The following is a 19677-nucleotide window of genomic DNA, read 5'->3' on the forward strand; positions in this document are numbered from 1 at the left end:
CCTTCAATACAACTGAGTTTGGCTAGAGGTGAATGGCCCAATCTTTGGTGCCACAATGTGGTGTTTGAGCTGTGTGGAACACCAGAGATGGTATTGGGTACGCTTATCTCATAGGTTGCATTCATTGTTTTCTTATCAACACCTGCACACACCCTTGTTCCATTTCTCCCTGCTACACCACTCAGATTCTTGGCAAGGTCTTCATTAACAAGGTAATACAAACCATTTACTACCTTCCTTACTGCCTTGACCCTTGTACCTTCAGAGTTCACAATCATGCAATATGAGTCACAAGAATTTACCTTGCATCCTGTGTCTTTTATCAGCTTCTGCACAGAGTTTAAATTGTGTTTGAAGCTGGGAACATAAAAGACATCTCTCACTAAGAGATTGTTCTGAAGTTTTAAATGACCACTGTGAGATATCATTGAGGTGTCTCGAGTAGGTAGGTTGAGCTATGGTTCATTTTTGCTTTTTACAGGGTCAATTAGAAAGTTTAGGCATCATGTGATGTGGTCAGTTGCTCCTGAATCAACTATCCACTCACTGGTTTTGCTTTCAGCATAACAACAGCCAACAGGTGATCATTCCTGCATATGAACACTCCATCTCATCATCAATTTCAGAGGTACCACCTCTTGAGGGTGTTGGGAGGAGCTTCATGAGTTGCTCTAACTGTTGTGGGGTGATGACAGCAGCAGTGCTACCACAAGATGATCCCTCACCTTTTCCTTGAATATTTGCAGCAAGCTTCACATTAGACCTTGTGTTTTTTCCTCCTTTCTTCCATTTCTGAGGTCTAATGTTGTTGTTGTACTCCTTCCTCTTGCCTTTCTACTTTTTATCATGCTTAGGATGCCAGTGTGGATATCCCACAGCAAACCAGCACACATCCTTGCTTGTTATGCCCAAGCTTTCCACATACACTGCATCCCCCTTCTTTCCCTTTGGTAGTAAACATGGCTGTGACTTCATTTTCTTCTTTCACAGGCTTCAACATCTCCCTTTGACATTCTTCTTGTTGAAGGCTGCTGCAAGCAGTTTCAACCCTTGTTAAACTACTCATCATGACCAGATTGCTCCTTTGAGGCCCATAAATTTCATCAAGTCCATTGAGAAACTGAAACAACTTCAGCTCTTCTTGATGTGTGTTAAGGGCAAGGATAAAGGCATTAATTTCAGGATCTACAACACTGAAAGGTGGGAGATGGTTTAGGGCATCCAACTCTTCCCACAAACCCCTCATTTCTGTGTAATAGTCAATTATGCTTTTACCTTGCTGCTTAGCTTCATGGATTTCTTTGTTTAATCTGTACTTTCTAGAACCATTAGATACTAGATACCTTTGTTCAAGAAATTTCAAGATTTGAGAAGCATTCTCGACAAACATTATAGATTTTTTAATGGGTTCAGATACATTGAACAATATCCAGGAGATCACCATGTTGTTACATGTGTCCCAGGCCTCTTGTTTCATTCTAATGTTTGCATCTCTTTTCACTACTCCTGTTACAAACCCTATCTTTCTTTTTGAAGCTAGGCTTCCATCAGAAGGATGCAAATATAGGGGGTAGTTATCTCTATTGTATTACCAGAGTTCTTGTCACTAGCCATTTAGAAAGGAAGGGAAGAAGAACACTGACTTTAAATATCTAGGAACAAACATACAAACCACGTTCTTACTAACATTAACAAAACAAGTTCACATATATCTTCAATCAGATTAATTGTGATGAGAGAAAAATGAAGAACCTGAAGCACATCTTGATACCATGATGGCAGAATAGTCATGAATGTTCTTCCTAGAATGTAGCCATTTTCTCTCAAGTTTGTGAGATATTTTCTCTCGTTCTTGTTGTATGTAATGTGTCTCTTGACACCTTTAAATAGGAGAGAAAAATTGTTCGTTGCTAAAGGACAGTGACTCAGCCTTTTACACCAATAGCAGAATAGTTTAGGATCACAAAAAGACAAAAACATTAATGCCTTAGCAGACTAGTACAACAGAGTATAAGCCTAGAACGTGGTGCACTGTACAGACTAAGCTTACATTAATTGTAATTAGTAGCTAATATGAGCTTCTTGCTCAATATTAACCAAATCATGATGTAGGTAAAGTGGGCTAGTTGTGAATGGTTTTACGCTTGCAATATTGATTGTTGGCTTGGCACCCCCATCCTTGAAACATCAGCCATAAATACTTGGACTAATAAATAGAATTTCGGGGCGCACACGTAAGTTTTAATGGACTTTAATAATATAACAAATTTGCATTTTCATTGATTACATAGATAAGAATTGTACAATTAATATTTGTGAGAGCACATATCGCTCACTTATCTTTTCCATAGAACTTTGTTTCTAAATTCTACCCTTCATAATATATTGTGGGAGCTTTCTTGATTAGCTCCCATTTCAACTCATGCACATACAACATATTTATAGTTGTTGTATCCTAGTTTCTAGATTTTGATTTTCTACACTTGTCTACTATTACATGTCTTCGATTCTTAAAAGATATTTGTAAATACATCATCACTTGATTTCTCCACTTAATGCAAGATTTTCTAGACTACATACACTATATTTTTCAGTACACATCTAAATTTTTCTAGATTAAACTTTAATACTCCCCCTCGATCTTGAAAAATCTTGTATTTAAAAAATATTAAACTTTTTCATGCACTTGTGATTAATGACCCGACCATGTACTGATTTTTTTTTTTGTTAGTGCCCATGTCACCAATTATCCTCATCTTTGCTTCTTCTTCACATCTTGTAGATTTTTAACTCTTTATGTTCATATGTTGGTACCCTTGTTACCAACTTTTTCCCCTAATCTTAACTTATTCATAATTGTCTCCATAAAAGTTTCCTCATATTGCTTTTCATCTCCATTTTCTATTTTTGTTTGAAATTCTGTTGGTACTCATATTACCAACCTACATCTTCTCAATTGTTCTCATCTTCTCGTTGGTATTTGTTTCTAAAGTCACCAAATGTCAATTGTCACTGCTAATTGCTAAAGCTCATGTCTTTAGCAAACTCCAAAATTCTCTTTGTGAATTTTTTTTTTCTTTTTCTTTCCGTTTTTTCATTTTCCTGATTGTCGATACTCTTGTCACCAACATACTTTGCTAATATGTAACTGTCCGATCTTCCGAGCTGTTAGCTAATCACGCTTAAGATAAACAAATATGGATTAACAGTTAATAGACCTCAAATTTATTTTGAACTCATAGTTGAGACGTTACCTTATTACAAACTTGGACACTGTGGATTACGACCCCACAACATAAGGTCCCAAAATAAATACATATCCAAAAGAACTTTTATAATGATATCTCCAAAATAGTACAATAATGACCAATCGATTGTCCATGCTTATACTTAAATTCCATGATACATTCGATCGAATTCTCCTTAAACACCTAATAACCTTTATCCAATCTTTAGCTTCCATATGCCTTGCAAATTCACTAATAGCGAACTCTGCTCCCACCCAGGACAAGTTCCAATGAACAAGATTAGCGAAACTGAGTACACATTGTCCATCTAAAATTCTTTGTGGTTGCTTAAAACATTAAGTTGTCTTTGAAATAGTATAACAAGATTGAACCATATTTAAAGCTATTTAAACAAATAAATGTCAAATCATACAAATCAGAGTACTTAAACAAATCAAGAAGGTAATTCCACCCTAGCCAATATATTACTAACTTCCAATGCGTTTAACTCTAATATTTATCTGCGAATATATGCGCCAACCATTTACTTAAGTATTCAATTACATTTCTAGTACAATTACCTATAATGTCCAGTATTTAAATATATATAAGCTCATGGCTTAAAACCATAATCCAAAATAAATTACAAGCATACTTTGCAGAAATAATTCTATTCGCCTTCCACAAAAATCTTTTCTTAAAACAAACACACTAGGGAAGACAAGACGAATAGAGAGGGGCCTAAACCATGTCTCTAGACATCTGAGGGACGTCGCCCCACTTTCCACATTCTGCTTGCAATACTTTTAGGTCATTATCCTACACAAAGAAGCAATTCCCGCTCCATAATATATAATACATAATGATTAGCAACTTGCTCAACAAATGTTGTTCACTTTCCCTACAAAACAAAAACTAATTCATAGTACTTATTTTCTTTAAAAAAAAAAAGCAACTTATATTTTTCGAAACATATACTCTTGTTCTAATTTTGTATTACATATTCAATTTCCAAAGGGTACTAACAATTTAAAACTTCCTTCTGCAATTTAATATAGAACAAAGAGTTGAAAAATTAATTAACGTATTCGATATACCTAAATTTAAATGATTTTATTATAACTCAACTTAATTCAACTCTGAAATAGTTTTACTTATCTCAAAATGCTTTAAAGTAAATACTTTACATAAAACATATCCTTAAAGAAATGCCTTTTGCAGTAAAACCCATAGTATATCCAATATATAACATAAATCTCTCAAGATCTTATAAATTAGTTACCTTTTGCCAAGAACAATGACAAGTGCGGATAACCTGTACTATACTCACTGTATAGACTATAATTAAAACATCTATCTAACATAATTGACAATATTCCTTCATCGCAATAGTTCCAATCTCTTATACTTGGAATTCCGTCTTTAACCTCTAGCAACTCAACTACTTCCTCTATTTCTAATTACTTGCTACACTTTGAAAATTCTACTATTCATCTATGAGTTTAATCATGCATTATTTACTATTATTAGATAAAATCAAATATTATAATTTAATATGTTGTTGGATTCAAATCAATGAATATTTTCATAAAATCAAATTTTTATACTTTACTCTAATACACAATTAAAGATATCAATAGTCAAAGTAGTGCATCGACAAGTGTGGAAGTCAAAGTGTAGCGAGTAAAAAGAAATGGAGGAAATATAACATTACAAAATTCTCATGATATGAATTTCCCCTTAAAGGTTTTCTCATCCCCCATACAAAAAGTCAATATCACCAGAATATGACCCTATTACATTATCATAAATCACCTATGATTACTATGCCAAGTCAAATATCTCACTGCATATTTTCATGTCATAAATAAATATTCCATTAATGCAATTTTCCATCTGAACTTTAGTATTTCCCAAACTCAAACTCTATCCCTAATATTTCGTAAATTCATATTTCACAACCATACTTCCCAAGTATTTGTACTCAAAATACGTATTAGTCTTAACACCAACTGCATATCATTGTCATTTCGTAACACTAATTCCTAAGCTTTTCATTAGCTAGAGTTACCTTTTCCCCAACTTCCATTTATATATCTTACTCATCTAATAAAAGAAATTATGCCCCGAACTCTTTAACTTGACCCCTTTGCGGATACGATCTATTAATTTCCACAAATTAAATCAAGTCAAAACATAAATTAACACGATAAAAGAGATGATCCTTGTGTACCTTAACCCGATGTTCAGAAACTAAATCTCCTTTAACCACTTTTAGCTCTTGTCTAGAAACCTTATAATACCTTAAATAAAACATCCATGACTTAAATTTCAATAATTAAACCAAAGTAATCAAGTTTTATAATCCAATAAACCTCATAATATCTAGAATTCAACCATATTATCTTACATTCCTTTATTTTCTTCGATGAACTGATGTGATACATCAAAACTAACGCTTGGAAAGTATGCAGAATAACTTGGGGAGCCTAGGATAAGAACTGCATGCAAGTTTCAGAGCAATAATCAAAGATAAATAAGCTGCCAAACAACATTAGGAGTTCACGTAGAACTGGCGTGAAAAAGAGGAGAGAATGGTGAACGAATTTTTGTGAGTTGTGATGCGATGAAATTAGATCAAATAATTTGGGTCCTTGGTTGCTTATGTATAAAGTATAGGTAATGGAAAACTTGTGATTTTGGGTTAGTATTGGGTGAAAATCGTCTTTTTAGTTGCCTAGGAAAAATCCAGATTTTTAGAACTCTTAATACTTCAATTATCTCCTCAATCACTTCACAATCCTTATATAAATCTCTCAAAATCTATTTTATACCTTAATGAAAGTATTTTAACTTAATTAGTCTTTAATCTCAATCTCCAACATAACTTAAAAACGATATCAATAATAACTGCAATTTTCATAACTCCGGAAGTTATTCAACATTCTCGACGTAACTCATAAATATTTGAACTTATCACGTAGCTCATGTTGTTAGTTAGCTAATAACACATAACATTCACATTTGCATCAAAGTTCATATAAGGGTTATCTTAGTTCATCAATTTTTTTCTAAAGCGTAAAAAATCTACAAATAGGTAGTACTTATTAGCCTAATAATCTTTGATTATCGATTTTAATCCTAGCTTAAAAAGTCAAGCTATTACACTCTACCACCCTTTAAAAAGTTTCATCTCGAAACTCACTACTTAAGTTGAAATAATTGAGTGTATCGTCCTCGCATATCCACCCCTTTTTCCCAAGCCGCTTCTTATGTTCCATGGTTGGTTAAGAGTATCTTAACCAAAGGTTTTGTCTAGTTTCATAATACTTGTTCCATTTTCTCCAAAATTCAAATAGGCTTATCCTCATAACTTAATGATTCGTCTATCTGCAAAGGTTCGTACGACAATACATGAGAAGGATCGTATAAGTATTTTTGTAGTTGCGATATGTGGAAGACGTTGTGAACTTTTGATTATTGTATTGGCAAGGCCCAATAACCCTTCATAAAACCTTAAACATGTCCCATAAATTTTGGACTCAATTTCCCACACAACCCAAATCTTTTCACCCCTCTAGTAGGTGAAACTCAAAGAAACACCTTATCTCATTCCTCGAATTCCAGCTTTGTCCTTCGTAAGTCAGCATACCTCTTTTATCGATCTTGCGCTATTCTCATTTTCTCCCGAATCACCCGAACTTTATTCATTTTATCCTTTATCAAATAAGGCCCTACTGATATACTAGGGCTTACGTCATCCCAACAAATGAGTGTTCTATATATGCGCCTATACAAAGCCTCATATGAAGCCATACCAATACTAGATTGATGACTGTTGTTATAAGAATATTCTATTAACACCAATTTGTCCTCCCAAGAGCCCTTAAACTCCAGTACACAAGCTCGTAACATCAACTAAATTTTTGTCCATCCATTGGTAGGTGGAACACTGTACTAAATTTTTGTGTAGACCCTAAGTTCTCCTGTGACTTTCCCCAAAAATGTGATAGATTTCGAGTATCTCTATTAGAAATAATAATGGTCGAATAATCTCCCTGATGTATGCATCAACTAACTGTTTCTTGCTCCACGTTACTCCCATAGAAATAAATTAGGCCGTCTTGGTCGGTCTTTCAACCACAATTTGAATAAAATCATGTTACCTTCTTGACTTAGATAACCCTATTATAAAATCCATAGATACCGAATCCCAAATCTATTATGGTATTGGCAACGGCTGTCACACTCCCGACATCTTTATCTACACAAATTTTACCTTATGACAAGTCAAACATCTTGCCACAAATTACGATATGTCTCACTTTAATCCTTTCCACTAAAAGTATTTCTTCACATCTTGAATCATCTTATTCCTACCACGATGAACCGAATAAGCACTGCTATGCGCCATCTTCAGAATCTTATGCCTCAATTTTTTTTGTCACTAGGAAAGCACCATCTTTCATTTATCTGGACTGTTATTTCCCTAGGAACACTACAAGAGGGGGGGTGAATTGTAGGTGTAGAAATAAACGTAACTTTTTGTGGAAATTAAAACTTAAACGAATAAACAAGCTAAAGGAACACAAGGGATTTTTACGAGGAAAAACTTCTTGGCCCAACAAGAAGAAACAACCTCGACCACTAGGGATTTTAAACTCAACACTTTCACTAATTAGGCCAAACAACTCTGTTACAACCTAATTCTAACTCGAGCCCTACCTTGAGTTCCTAAACTCAAGTTCCTGAACCACTGTTCCCTTAACAGCAGTTCCTCTCAACTTCACTCGAAGTTTTCTCACACATACAAGCTTCACTCAAAGCCTTTCTCTTACAGAACTTCACTCAAAGTTCCCTTAGCCCAAAAACCAAAATACAATTGATCGAAATAAGCTTAGTGGAATTAGAATAAGAAGGCAAAGAACAAATGGCTATTATGAGAGAATGAAGGCACTGACACTTAATAAGTTAAACTCACTTAATTACTTAGTCAGACACAATTTGGAACTTATCTAGACTTCTATATTTATAGTGTTAATCATGAAGCACGTGGGATTAATGTTAGAGTACACGTTTTAATCCATTTACCCATGATGTTCCTTCCCCTAAGGAACACGTTTTACATCATGTCCCATGATCCCATGAACTATAAATGAACGTGGATAAAATGCAGCCATTACTCCTAAATAATAGGAGTTCCTTGAGCATTATCCGAAAATCAGTTTTTATAAACTCTTTTTATCTTTAAATCTGAATTTCTAATCTTTAAGAAAATAATATCTTTTGAAATAAAATCTTTCTAACAACCGGATATTTATTTTCTTATTTTCCGAAAAATAAAATCTTTTCCGAAACAGATTTTCTTTTTAAACTGATTTTATCATTTGAAATTAGAAATAACTAATTTCCTATAATCTAGGCATGACTTACTCCATTATCTTTTAATCGTTATACTAAGTACACGCCTAAGTCTAGTTCCTTATATTAGTTCAGTTTCTTTAACATATTTGCTAAGTGCCACTGAGTTTGTTCCTTACAGAGGAACAAACGCTTCATTCTCAAATATTCTGCCACAGTTCCTTACCATTCTTTCTTTGTTCCTTTACATTGGAACTAGAAAACAAAACGCCTAGCTTCTATTATTCTTGATCCAATGCTTGCTCCAGTATCAACATAGAAACTTCTTTACTTAGCCTTTGAAATCCTCTCTTGACTTCTTCATTGACTTCGTATTCTCCTAGTTCCTTGCATTGATACCTTAGACACCATACACTTAAATAATTCATTAGTTCACTACTTAGTTTGTTCCTTTGTTTCTTTGTCATTATCAAAACTAGGGTTCAACAATTTCCCCCTTTTTGATGATGACAACAAAGGTACAAACTAAGGAAAATAACAAATAATATAAGTGAATGAAAATAAAAACATAAAGAAGAAAATGAAAAATAAAACACAATTATGTGAGTAACTGAAGTTTGATTTTTCATTTACCTTAACCTATTTTTGATTTTTCATTTACCTTATCCAATTTTTAATTTTTTTAAGTTTATGTGAAGTTTATGTACAGTTTGTTCCTTAAATCCTTTTCCCCCTTTGTCATCCTCAAAAAGAATAGACTCTGCATGAATTGATGAATGGATTTAACACCTTAAGACCAATATGCAAGCACCATTAGTGGTTAAGTTAGAAAATCAAAGAGAAAACTTGCTCAAACATCAATCACATAATACTAGCCATTCCAAGGAAGAAATTATGCAAAGTATTTAGAAACATAGACAATATAGCAAAAGTCATTGATTATATAGCACTTGTTCCATAACAAAGAAAGAAAAGAAAAAGAAGAAACAAAAGTTGTGTTCCTTGATGAAAGAGACAGGAACAACAAAACAACAATTAAAGAAATTAAGAAAGGGAAGGGGAATGGTGTTCCTCGACAACTTCTTCTTCAACCACATCCTCCAACTTTTTCATCACCACCCCATGATGTAGTTCAACCTGTTCCTTCAGCTCCTCCAAGGTACGAGCCATAGTTTCCATCTTCTGTTGCTGCGCAACCACGGTATCACTCAATTTCTTCATAAGACTTAGCATAGTATCAGTTTTGGCATCCAAAGTCCAATGAAGATGATTGTAGAATTTTATCATATGTTGTGCAGGAAGGCAGACTTCATTAACCCAGTTAGTGTCATCCGGATTTTCCTGTTCCTTACCCTTGGAACTAGAGGCAGGGGGATGTTGTGAAGGAACTGGGGAGGTTTGAGTGGAAGGTTCATCTGTTCCAGGAATGGAAACAGAAGGTGAAGAGTGATAAATGGGAGGAAGAAATGGTGGTGTGGGTGGAAGAGTTGTGGAGGTGGAAGCAAAAGGATTAGGACCTTTTATTTCATCCTTCAACTGCTCAAAACTGGAAGGAACAGAGAAGGACGAAGGTGAAATGGAGGGTATTTTTGTGAAAGGAACAGAGAGTTTGGGAGATGGTGGAGGTATTGGTTCCTTGAGAGTAGAGGGTACCTGTTCCTCATTATCCGAAAGAACTAAAGGAGAGTCCTCGTTGGAAGGAACAGGAACAGGAGCAATTTTTCGACGAGTGCTCTTTCTCACTCTCAAAGGAACAGCGGGTTTAGGCTTAGTGGCAATGTGTTTGCGCCTCTTAGGTTTCGGTTCCTCCGGCTTAGGAACAGGGTTATCCAAGATTACATCATCATCTTCTTCTAAGTCCAGTTTGGGCATTTTTCTTTTTCCTGAGGAACTGGAAGCCATTCTTCCTTGAATGAGAACACCTTCTTGGACGGACAATCCAAGTCCATTTAGGGTCTTCTCATTCAATATGTTCCCTTGCTTGACCCCTATGGTGGTCCAACCAGTAAGTCTTTGTAACACCCCCAAATTACTCACTTTTAAATAAATAATTTAATAAATAATATTTGAGTAATTTAGGAGTATTACCGCCACGTGACTAACACGCTTTCGGCAACCAACTACTAACTAACCAAAATAACTTGCAGCGGAAGACTTTAACCAAAAATAATAATACTTCTTTATTAATAAAAGTAAATATTGTCTCAATACTCAAAATAATGAAACACTCTAATCTAGGTGAAGATCCCCTTCCTAGTATGCTCCCATGCACATCCAAAATTCACCTGCAAATCTGCTTACCAAAAAGGTAAACAGGGCAAAGCCAAATAGGAAAAAAAATACGCGTCAGTATAAAACTGAGTACGAAATGTACTAGATAAGTAACACATTTGTTAGTTCGTAACAATTTTTCATTTCGAAAACTCCATCACCAATAATTCAAGAATAACTCTTTAAGAATAAACTGTTTTTCAAACACTTAATAATAATTCAAGAATAACATTTTAAGAACAAACTCTTGCCAAACACTTGAATAATAATTCAAGAACAACCTTTTAAGAACAAACTCTTTCCAAACACTTGAATAGTAATTCAAGAATAACCTTTTTAAGAATAAACTCTTTCCAAACAACTTGGATTAAAAATAATCCTGAAAACAATTCCTCTTCTTATCTCCCCTTCTATTTTGCTAAGTGTGCACACCCCCCAAGCTAGTCATCCATCACGGAGCTATATCAAGGGGTAACTATAATTGCCAACAAGTGGACTTTGAATCTCTTGATATTAATCAAGCGGAAATAATAAAAATATGACTTGTAAGTCATGAATAAACCTCCTTTCCTCATAAACAACTTTTTGAACATTCAAAGTTCATAAAAACCAATCAACCTTTCCTTGTAAAAATAATTTAATTTTCCAAAAAGGATAACAAAACTTCTATATAAAATGATTGATAAAATCATTCCTTCTTTTCACTTTCAAGAGTAATAATAAAATATTGTAACCATTTAAACCAAATTTCTAAACCAATCCAACCAATATATATAATAAACATCTTTATCACATAAAACCATATTTCAAAAGATCTAGCTACATAACGTACCTTGATCTTGCACAAACTAATACTAGTATCTTCACTTAATCTTATACTTGAGATTTCTCATAGCCAACCAACAAGCAATCTACCACATGAACTTAATCATGAATTTAAACATGAATGATCTATCATGAGCATAATATTTTTGAGTAAGAAATATGAAAATATTTTTCTTAAACAAAAGAAAATTGAAACTTGAATAAGAAATATAAAACTAGAATACATAGGAAGAGAAAGAAGAACTTTGAAGTAAGAAATTATAGATTCTTCAAAGTTTTTGTGTGGAAAAGATGGCTAAAGGTGTGGGGTATTTATAGGAGTAGAATAGATAGTACTTAATTTTCAAAATTAAAGAGTTTGTAACCTTCACCATAAATTAGGAGATTAAACCAAGATTTGTAACCTTCATCATAAATTTGGAAAACAAAACTCCCCCATTTACTTCACAATCCCGTCAAAAATAATGGCCTAAAAAAACAATTATTATTTTTTTTTTTTTGGTTTTTTGAATAATTTTGACTAGGATTTAAACCAAAAGTTTAACAAATCCAATTTTGGCGCCATATTCCCGCCAAAATAATTTAAAACCAATGATAATACTAAAATATCCTTTGCTTAAAATATTTATTTTAGAAAATAAATATAAAATATATTTATTTATTTAAATAAATACTAAAAATACGGGGTATTACAGTCTACCCCCTTAAAAGAAGTTTCGACCTCGAAACTTAAGGCAAAAAGTCATAATCACTTTCCAAAACTGGGTTAAAATTCAAAATCGTAGTTTCTGACTCAAATGCTCAGACAAAAAGTCATAATCACTTTCCAAAAACGAATCAAAATTCAAATCGTAGTTTCTGACTCAAATGCTCATGTGTAAAATGCATATAATGACTCAAAAATATGCTAAAATGCATAACTATAGTAAAAGCGCGAAACTCTATCGCATTCTACCCCCCTTAAAAGGAGTTACGACCCCGTAACTCGACAACTAACCTCGGAAAACAACGTCGGATATTCTTGCGTATATCCGCTTTAACTTCCCATGTTGCTTCCTCAATCTGATGGTTTGACCATAATACTTTGACTAATCTTACATCCTTAGTCTGAGTACTTCTAACTTTACTATCAAGGATTCTTACATGTCTTTCCTCGTAAGTCAAACTATCATTTAATTCAATGGCCTCAGGTTGCAGCACATGAGACACATCCGAAATATACTTCCTTAACTAAGATATATGAAAAACATCATCGACTCGACTTAAAACATTTGGCAAATGCAACTTATATGCCACTTTTTTCGAACTTCTTTAACACCTCATATGGCCGATATACTTTGGACTTAACTTTCGCTTCTTCCCAAATCGCATCACCCCTTTCATTGGAGATATTTTCAACAATACCTTCTCCCCAACCTGAAACTCTTCATCCCTTCGCTTCAAATCAGCATAACTCTTAAAACCTTGATCTTTTCTTGAATCACTTTCACCTCTTTCGCCGTCTCTTGAGGAATTCGGCTCCAAGCACCACAGTTTCACTAATATCATTCCAGCAGACTGACGTCTACACTTCCGACCATATAAAGCCTCAAACAGACCATACCATAATACTTGCATGATGATGCTGTTGTAGGAAAATTCTATCAAATCCAAGAAATCCTCCCACGAACCCTGATACTCCATAACAAAGATCGCAACATATCTTCTAAAGTCTGAATTGTTCGTTCTTTTGCCATCTGTAGCCGAATGAAAAGTTTACTCATAACAAATTATACCCAAAGCCTTCTCAAACTCTACCAAAGATTGAGAAGAACCGTGAATCACGATCAAACAATGTCCTTAGGCACACATGATATTTCACCACCCACTTCACATATGCTTTAGCCAATTGATCCATGACCAAGTATTCTTCATAGGTATGAAAGTTGCGATTTAGTTAAACGATCTACCACTACCCAAATTGTATCATTTTCAGCCTTAATTCTTGGTAATGCAGACACAAAATCCATTGATATAGAATTCCCATTTCCGTCTCGGAATATCCAGGGCTGAACCTTCCTTTGCGATCTCTTGTGCTCAAACTTGACCTTTTAGCATGTGAGACACTTAGCCACGAACTCTGCTACCTCTCGCTTCATGTTTGGCCACCAAAACATTTGCTTCATGTCCTTATACAACTTATCACCACCTGGGTGTACTGAATAAGGTGAGCTATGAGCTTCTTCCATTAATTTCCGCTTCAACTCATCTCTATTATTTGGTATACACCACCTTCCTTTGAACCGAATACTTCCATCATCGGCTATTGGAAATCGATACCTGACTATCCTGGATCTTCTCTCGAATCTTTTCTAACTTTTCATCCTTTGATTGCCCTCCCTAATCTCATCATAGATTGAGGGTTGAATCGACAAAGAACCCAATAATTCTTCAACACCTCCTTCTTCTATTACTTCCAATGACATTTTCTAGAAACTCGACACATAACTGACTTGGCAACACTATTGCATTAACTGAATGACTCGACTTTCGACTTAATGCGTCAGCAACAACATTAGCTTTCCCTTCATGATACTGGATCTCTAGATCATTATACTTGATCAACTCCAACCACCTCCTCTGCCTCATGTTCAACTCCTTCTGAGTGAGAATATACTTTAAGCTCTTATGATCCGTGTACAACTTACACGTTGCCCCATACAAGTAGTTCGCTATAACTTCAAAGCAAACACTATTACAACTAATTCAAGATCATAGGTTGGATAATTCACCAATATGGTTTTAACTGCCTAAAGCATAAGAATGACCTTCCGGTTCTGCATCAATACACACCCTAACAAAATTTCGAAGCATCACTATAAACATCATACTGCTGACTTTCATCAGGTAGAGCCAAAACAGGTGTTGTAGTCAACCTTTCCTTCAACACCAAAAAAAAAACTTCCTCACACTCTGGATTCCTAACAAACTTACATTCTTCCTTCATCAGGCTAGTCATTGGTCTCGAGATATTCGAGAAATCCTTTACAAATCTTCGATAGTAACCAGCTAACCCAAGGAAACTCCTTATATCACACACTATCTTTGGTATTGGCCACTCGCGCACCGCTTGAATCTTAGCAGGATCCACTGAAACTCCATCCTTTAAGATAACATGTCCTAAAAATGCAACCTTATCCAACCAAAAACTCACACTTAGAGAACTTGGCGTACAACTTATGCTCTCTTAGGGTGGACAAAACTTCCCTCAAATGCAGTTCATGACTGCTCCTAACCTTCGAATATATCAAAATATCATCTATAAACACAACCACATATTTATTCAAGCATGGCCTGAAAATCCTATGCATCAAATCCATGAACTTGCAGGTGCGTTATTCAGACCAAATGGCATCACTGTGAACTCATAGTGACCATGACGCGTCCTAAATGCAGTCTTAGAAATATCACCCTCAGCAATCCTCAATTGGTGAACCTAACCTCAAATCTATCTTCGAGAAAATCCCCACTCCTTTCAACTGATCAAATAAATCATCTATTCTCGGAAGTGGATACTTATTCTTGATCGTCACATTGTTCAACTCCCGATAATCAATGCACAACCTCAAACTACCATCCTTCTTTTTCACAAACAATACAGGTGCATCCCAAGGAGACGAACTAGGTCTTATATACCCTTTTTCCAATAACTCCTCCAACTGAACTTTTAACTCTTTCATCTCAGCTGGAGCCATTCTATAGGAGCCTTTGAAATAGGTCCGGTTCCTGGCATCAAGTCTACGATGAACTCAAGATCCCTAACCGGTGGCACACTCGGTATCTCTTCAGGAAACACATCAGGAAACTCAGATACGACCGGGATCTCCCTATTCTCATCTTCCTTTTCAATCCTCTGAACTCCACATAAGAATAATGGACACCCCTTCTTCACATAAGATTGAATTCTCATCGCAGACACTATCTTCATTCCCTTCTCCTTCCCAAGCTTCCTATAAGTCACCCTTTCTTTCTTGGGACCGACTAAGGACACCTTCTGGGCCTCACAATCATATTGAGCCTTGAATCTTCCCAACCAATCCATCCCCAAAACACATCGAGGTCTGACAATCAAACTCAACTAAGTCGGATGGAAAGTTCACCCCAACTATCACTAAAGGTACTTGACTATGCAACCTAGTACAATTAAACATTTCCCTGATGGCAAGCAATTTCCAAAGAAATAGACACTGGACTGCTTAACTGGAGCTTGTCTACTAAAGTGCTAGAAATAAATGAATGAGATGCTCCTGAATCAAATAACACTTTGACAGACAAGGAATTAATGAAAAAGGTTCCAACTACTACCTCAGAAACATTCTGAGCCTCACGGCGGTTCATGATGAAAACTTTGCCGTTAGACTGATTCCTCATCCCTGGTTTAACACCAGCATTGGAAGAAGCTAACTTCTGTTGATCATTCTGAGGTGCCTTACTACTCGGGTCAGGTTTGACTGCAGGTTCTCCACCAGCTTTTCTAAAGCACTCATACTCACGGTGTCCCAATTTCTGACAATAATGGCATGTCACCAAGTTGCCTTGACAATCTTTTCCAGGGTATTTCTTATCACACCATTTGCAGAAAAAGGTTCTCACTTTCTTCCCATTCCCTTGGCTCCCATTAGGCTTCCGACTAGGATACCTATTGTCTTTTTCAGTTTTGTGAAATCCACCATTAGGCTTAGGCTTCTTATCTTCAATTTGTTGGTTCCCATTGTTGTTATACTTCCTCTTTTCCCCAGAGGAAGTTCGTGCAATCTTCCTTCCTTTAATCCCATATAAGTGAGCAGCTCTACCATAAATTTCATCAAGAGTCTCAAAAGTTACTCCTCCAACTTACTTTGGAGATTAAGGTTAACCCTTGCTCAAACCTTTGGGCCTTCAAAGTCTCAGATGGTACTATCTCAGTTGCGAACCTCATTAACTCCAAAATTTGCTATAATACTCATTAACAGACATAGCCCATCCTCAAATTGGTGAACTCCATAGCCTTTTGCTTCCTTAAGTACGCAGGATAAAACTTAGTCCTCAGGGCTTCTTTAAACTCGTTCCACCTGAAGTCCGGATCCTCTAAAAGATCATCTTTCCTTTGTTTCCACAATAGGTCTGCCTCATCTCTCAAATAATAAACAACATTATTAACTCTAAGGTTTTCAGGGCACACTATGACATCAAAAAGCTTATCAAATTCTCAGATCCAGTTTTCTAAACTAGATGGGTCCTCTTTCCCATGGTAAGTGGAGGTTTGACAGCTCTACCCTCTTAAAGACCTCACCAAAACTATGGTCTCACTCTGCTTGTTGCTTGATTATAGCTATCACTTGAGTGATGTTTTCAGCTATCTTTGTTAGCCTACTAACCATAGAACTTATACTTCTTCTCCTTCTTTCTGCCATTCTACTAGATATAAGGGTGTTTGAGGATACATCTCAACTAACATTCATAGAAATTGTGTAACTACCAAAAAAATTAATAACCATGGTATAACTAGTTCAAAACATAGCAATCACATATTTCATATATCAGGCCAAATATAAGCCTTATTATAACAACTACTAGAATATTTGAGCATATCAAAATATTCTTAAGACAACTAGAACGTTTCATGACCAAAACAAAACTATATATGTCTACGATCTGAAAACTTTAAACTCTGGTACGTAGTCTGTCTAAATAACATTCTCCAACTCATCAATGGCCATATAATCAGACTGGCCTGAGTATTTTCGAAAGGTAAAAAAAATACACATAGTACTACTATTTGCTCGCCAATGCAGCATGACTTCTTGCTTATCCCATACATAGGGAATAACATAAATTTTTCCTTAACTTCCAACAACGATCATATAAAAGCAAAAAGAATTGAAATATTACAAGTACATCATCATAAAAGTAATACTAATATATGATAACTAAATATATATAGTTTAAGATTTGTACTAGATGCACCACTATGGCTTAAAATATTTATTTCAAAAATTTTAAAGTGTACTTGATTTCAAGATATAGAATAGCCAAGGTGATTATAGCTCCCAGGTAAGGAAGTTACCCACAGCGTCGGGGAGAGCCTTCCTAATCCTAGACAGAGCTTGTCACCCCAACATATCTACACCCTTCATCTTTCAAAATAAAAATAATAATATAAATATATATATACCTTTTTGTGGTACTAGCAAGATGCATCTATACAAATCGTCAAAAGAAAACAATTAAGCTTAACAAAAACAATTTAGAATGCAAATGCGAAACTCTTATCTACCCATCCTATGTCTACCCATCAATTTTAATATTCAACTTTTATTTTTTCAAGACCTGAAAAACTGATACCACTTTGTAACACCCCCAAATTACTCACTTTTAAATAAATAATTTAATAAATAATATTTGAGTAATTTAGGAGTATTACCGCCACGTGACTAACACGCTTTCGGCAACCAACTACTAACTAACCAAAATAACTTGCAGCGGAAGACTTTAACCAAAAATAATAATACTTCTTTATTAATAAAAGTAAATATTGTCTCAATACTCAAAATAAATGAAACACTCTAATCTAGGTGAAGATCCCCTTCCTAGTATGCTCCCATGCACATCCAAAATTCACCTGCAAATCTGCTTACCAAAAAGGTAAACAGGGCAAAGCCAAATAGGAAAAAGGAAATACGCGTCAGTATAAAACTGAGTACGAAATGTACTAGATAAGTAACACATTTGTTAGTTCGTAACAATTTTTCATTTCGAAAACTCCACACCAATAATTCAAGAATAACTCTTTAAGAATAAACTTTTTCAAACACTTAATAATAATTCAAGAATAACATTTTAAGAACAAACTCTTCCAAACACTTGAATAATAATTCAAGAACAACCTTTTAAGAACAAACTCTTTCCAAACACTTGAATAGTAATTCAAGAATAACCTTTTAAGAATAAACTCTTTCCAAACAACTTGGATTAAAAATAATCCTGAAAACAATTCCTCTTCTTATCTCCCCTTCTATTTTGCTAAGTGTGCACACCCCCAAGCTAGTCATCCCATCACGGAGCTATATCAAGGGGTAACTATAATTGCCAACAAGTGGACTTTGAATCTCTTGATATTAATCAAGCGGAAATAATAATAATATGACTTGTAAGTCATGAATAAACCTCCTTTCCTCATAAACAACTTTTTGAACATTCAAAGTTCATAAAAACCAATCAACCTTTCCTTGTAAAAATAATTTAATTTTCCAAAAAGGATAACAAAACTTCTATATAAAAATGATTGATAAAATCATTCCTTCTTTTCACTTTCAAGAGTGAATAAAAAACATTGTAACCATTTTAAACCAAATTTCTAAACCAATCCAACCAATAAAATAATAAACAACTTTATCATAAAACCATTTTAAAAGATCTAGCTACATAACGTACCTTGATCTTGCACAAACTAATACTAGTATCTTCACTTATTCTTATACTTGAGCTTTCTCATAGCCAACCAACAAGCAATCTACCACATGAACTTAATCATGAATTTAAACATGAATGATCTATCATGAGCATAATATTTTTGAGTAAGAAATATGAAAATATTTTTCTTAAACAAAAGAAAATTGAAACTTGAATAAGAAATATAAAACTAGAATACATAGGAAGAGAAAGAAGAACTTTGAAGTAAGAAATTATAGATTCTTCAAAGTTTTTGTGTGGAAAAGATGGCTAAAGGTGGGGTATTTATAGGAGTAGAATAGATAGTACTTAATTTTCAAAATTAAAGAGTTTGTAACATTCACCATAAATTAGGAGATTAAACCAAGATTTGTAACCTTCATCATAAATTTGGAAAAACAAAACTCCCCCATTTACTTCACATCCCGTCAAAATAATGGCCTAAAAAAAAATTTTTTTTTTTTTTTTTTGGTTTTTTGAATAATTTTGACTAGGATTTAAACCAAAAGTTTAACAAATCCAA

General features: G+C 34.6%; 1 protein-coding gene and 1 long non-coding RNA gene across 2 annotated transcripts; both read right to left on the minus strand.

The window, feature by feature from the left end:
• Nucleotides 1-558: 558 nt before the first annotated feature.
• Nucleotides 559-1444, minus strand: LOC104908238 (uncharacterized). Its single transcript, XM_057394769.1, has 2 exons — nt 884-1444; nt 559-834 (listed from the first exon to the last, which is right to left on the minus strand). Exons 1-2 carry the CDS (start codon nt 1442-1444, stop codon nt 559-561), a joined length of 837 nt encoding a protein of 278 aa, XP_057250752.1.
• Nucleotides 1445-17601: 16157 nt separating this feature from the next.
• Nucleotides 17602-19427, minus strand: LOC130591527 (uncharacterized). Its single transcript, XR_008969290.1, has 2 exons — nt 19137-19427; nt 17602-18332 (listed from the first exon to the last, which is right to left on the minus strand). It is a non-coding gene; the product is annotated as an uncharacterized LOC130591527 (long non-coding RNA).
• Between the last annotated feature and the right edge of the window lie 250 nt (nt 19428-19677).

This window comes from Beta vulgaris, chromosome 5 (assembly GCF_026745355.1).
Source record: "Beta vulgaris subsp. vulgaris cultivar EL10 chromosome 5, EL10.2, whole genome shotgun sequence".
In the NCBI taxonomy this organism is placed as follows: Eukaryota; Viridiplantae; Streptophyta; class Magnoliopsida; order Caryophyllales; family Amaranthaceae; genus Beta; species Beta vulgaris.

Excerpts from the sequence above, each read along its gene's own strand:
- LOC104908238 (XM_057394769.1), bottom strand. The coding sequence starts at position 1,444 with ATGGTGATCTCCTGGATATTGTTCAATGTATCTGAACCCATTAAAAAA. Across the intron at positions 835-883 it reads ACAAGCAAGGATGTGTGCTG|AAAGGCAAGAGGAAGGAGTA; the intron begins GTTTGCTGTGGG and ends GATAAAAAGTAG.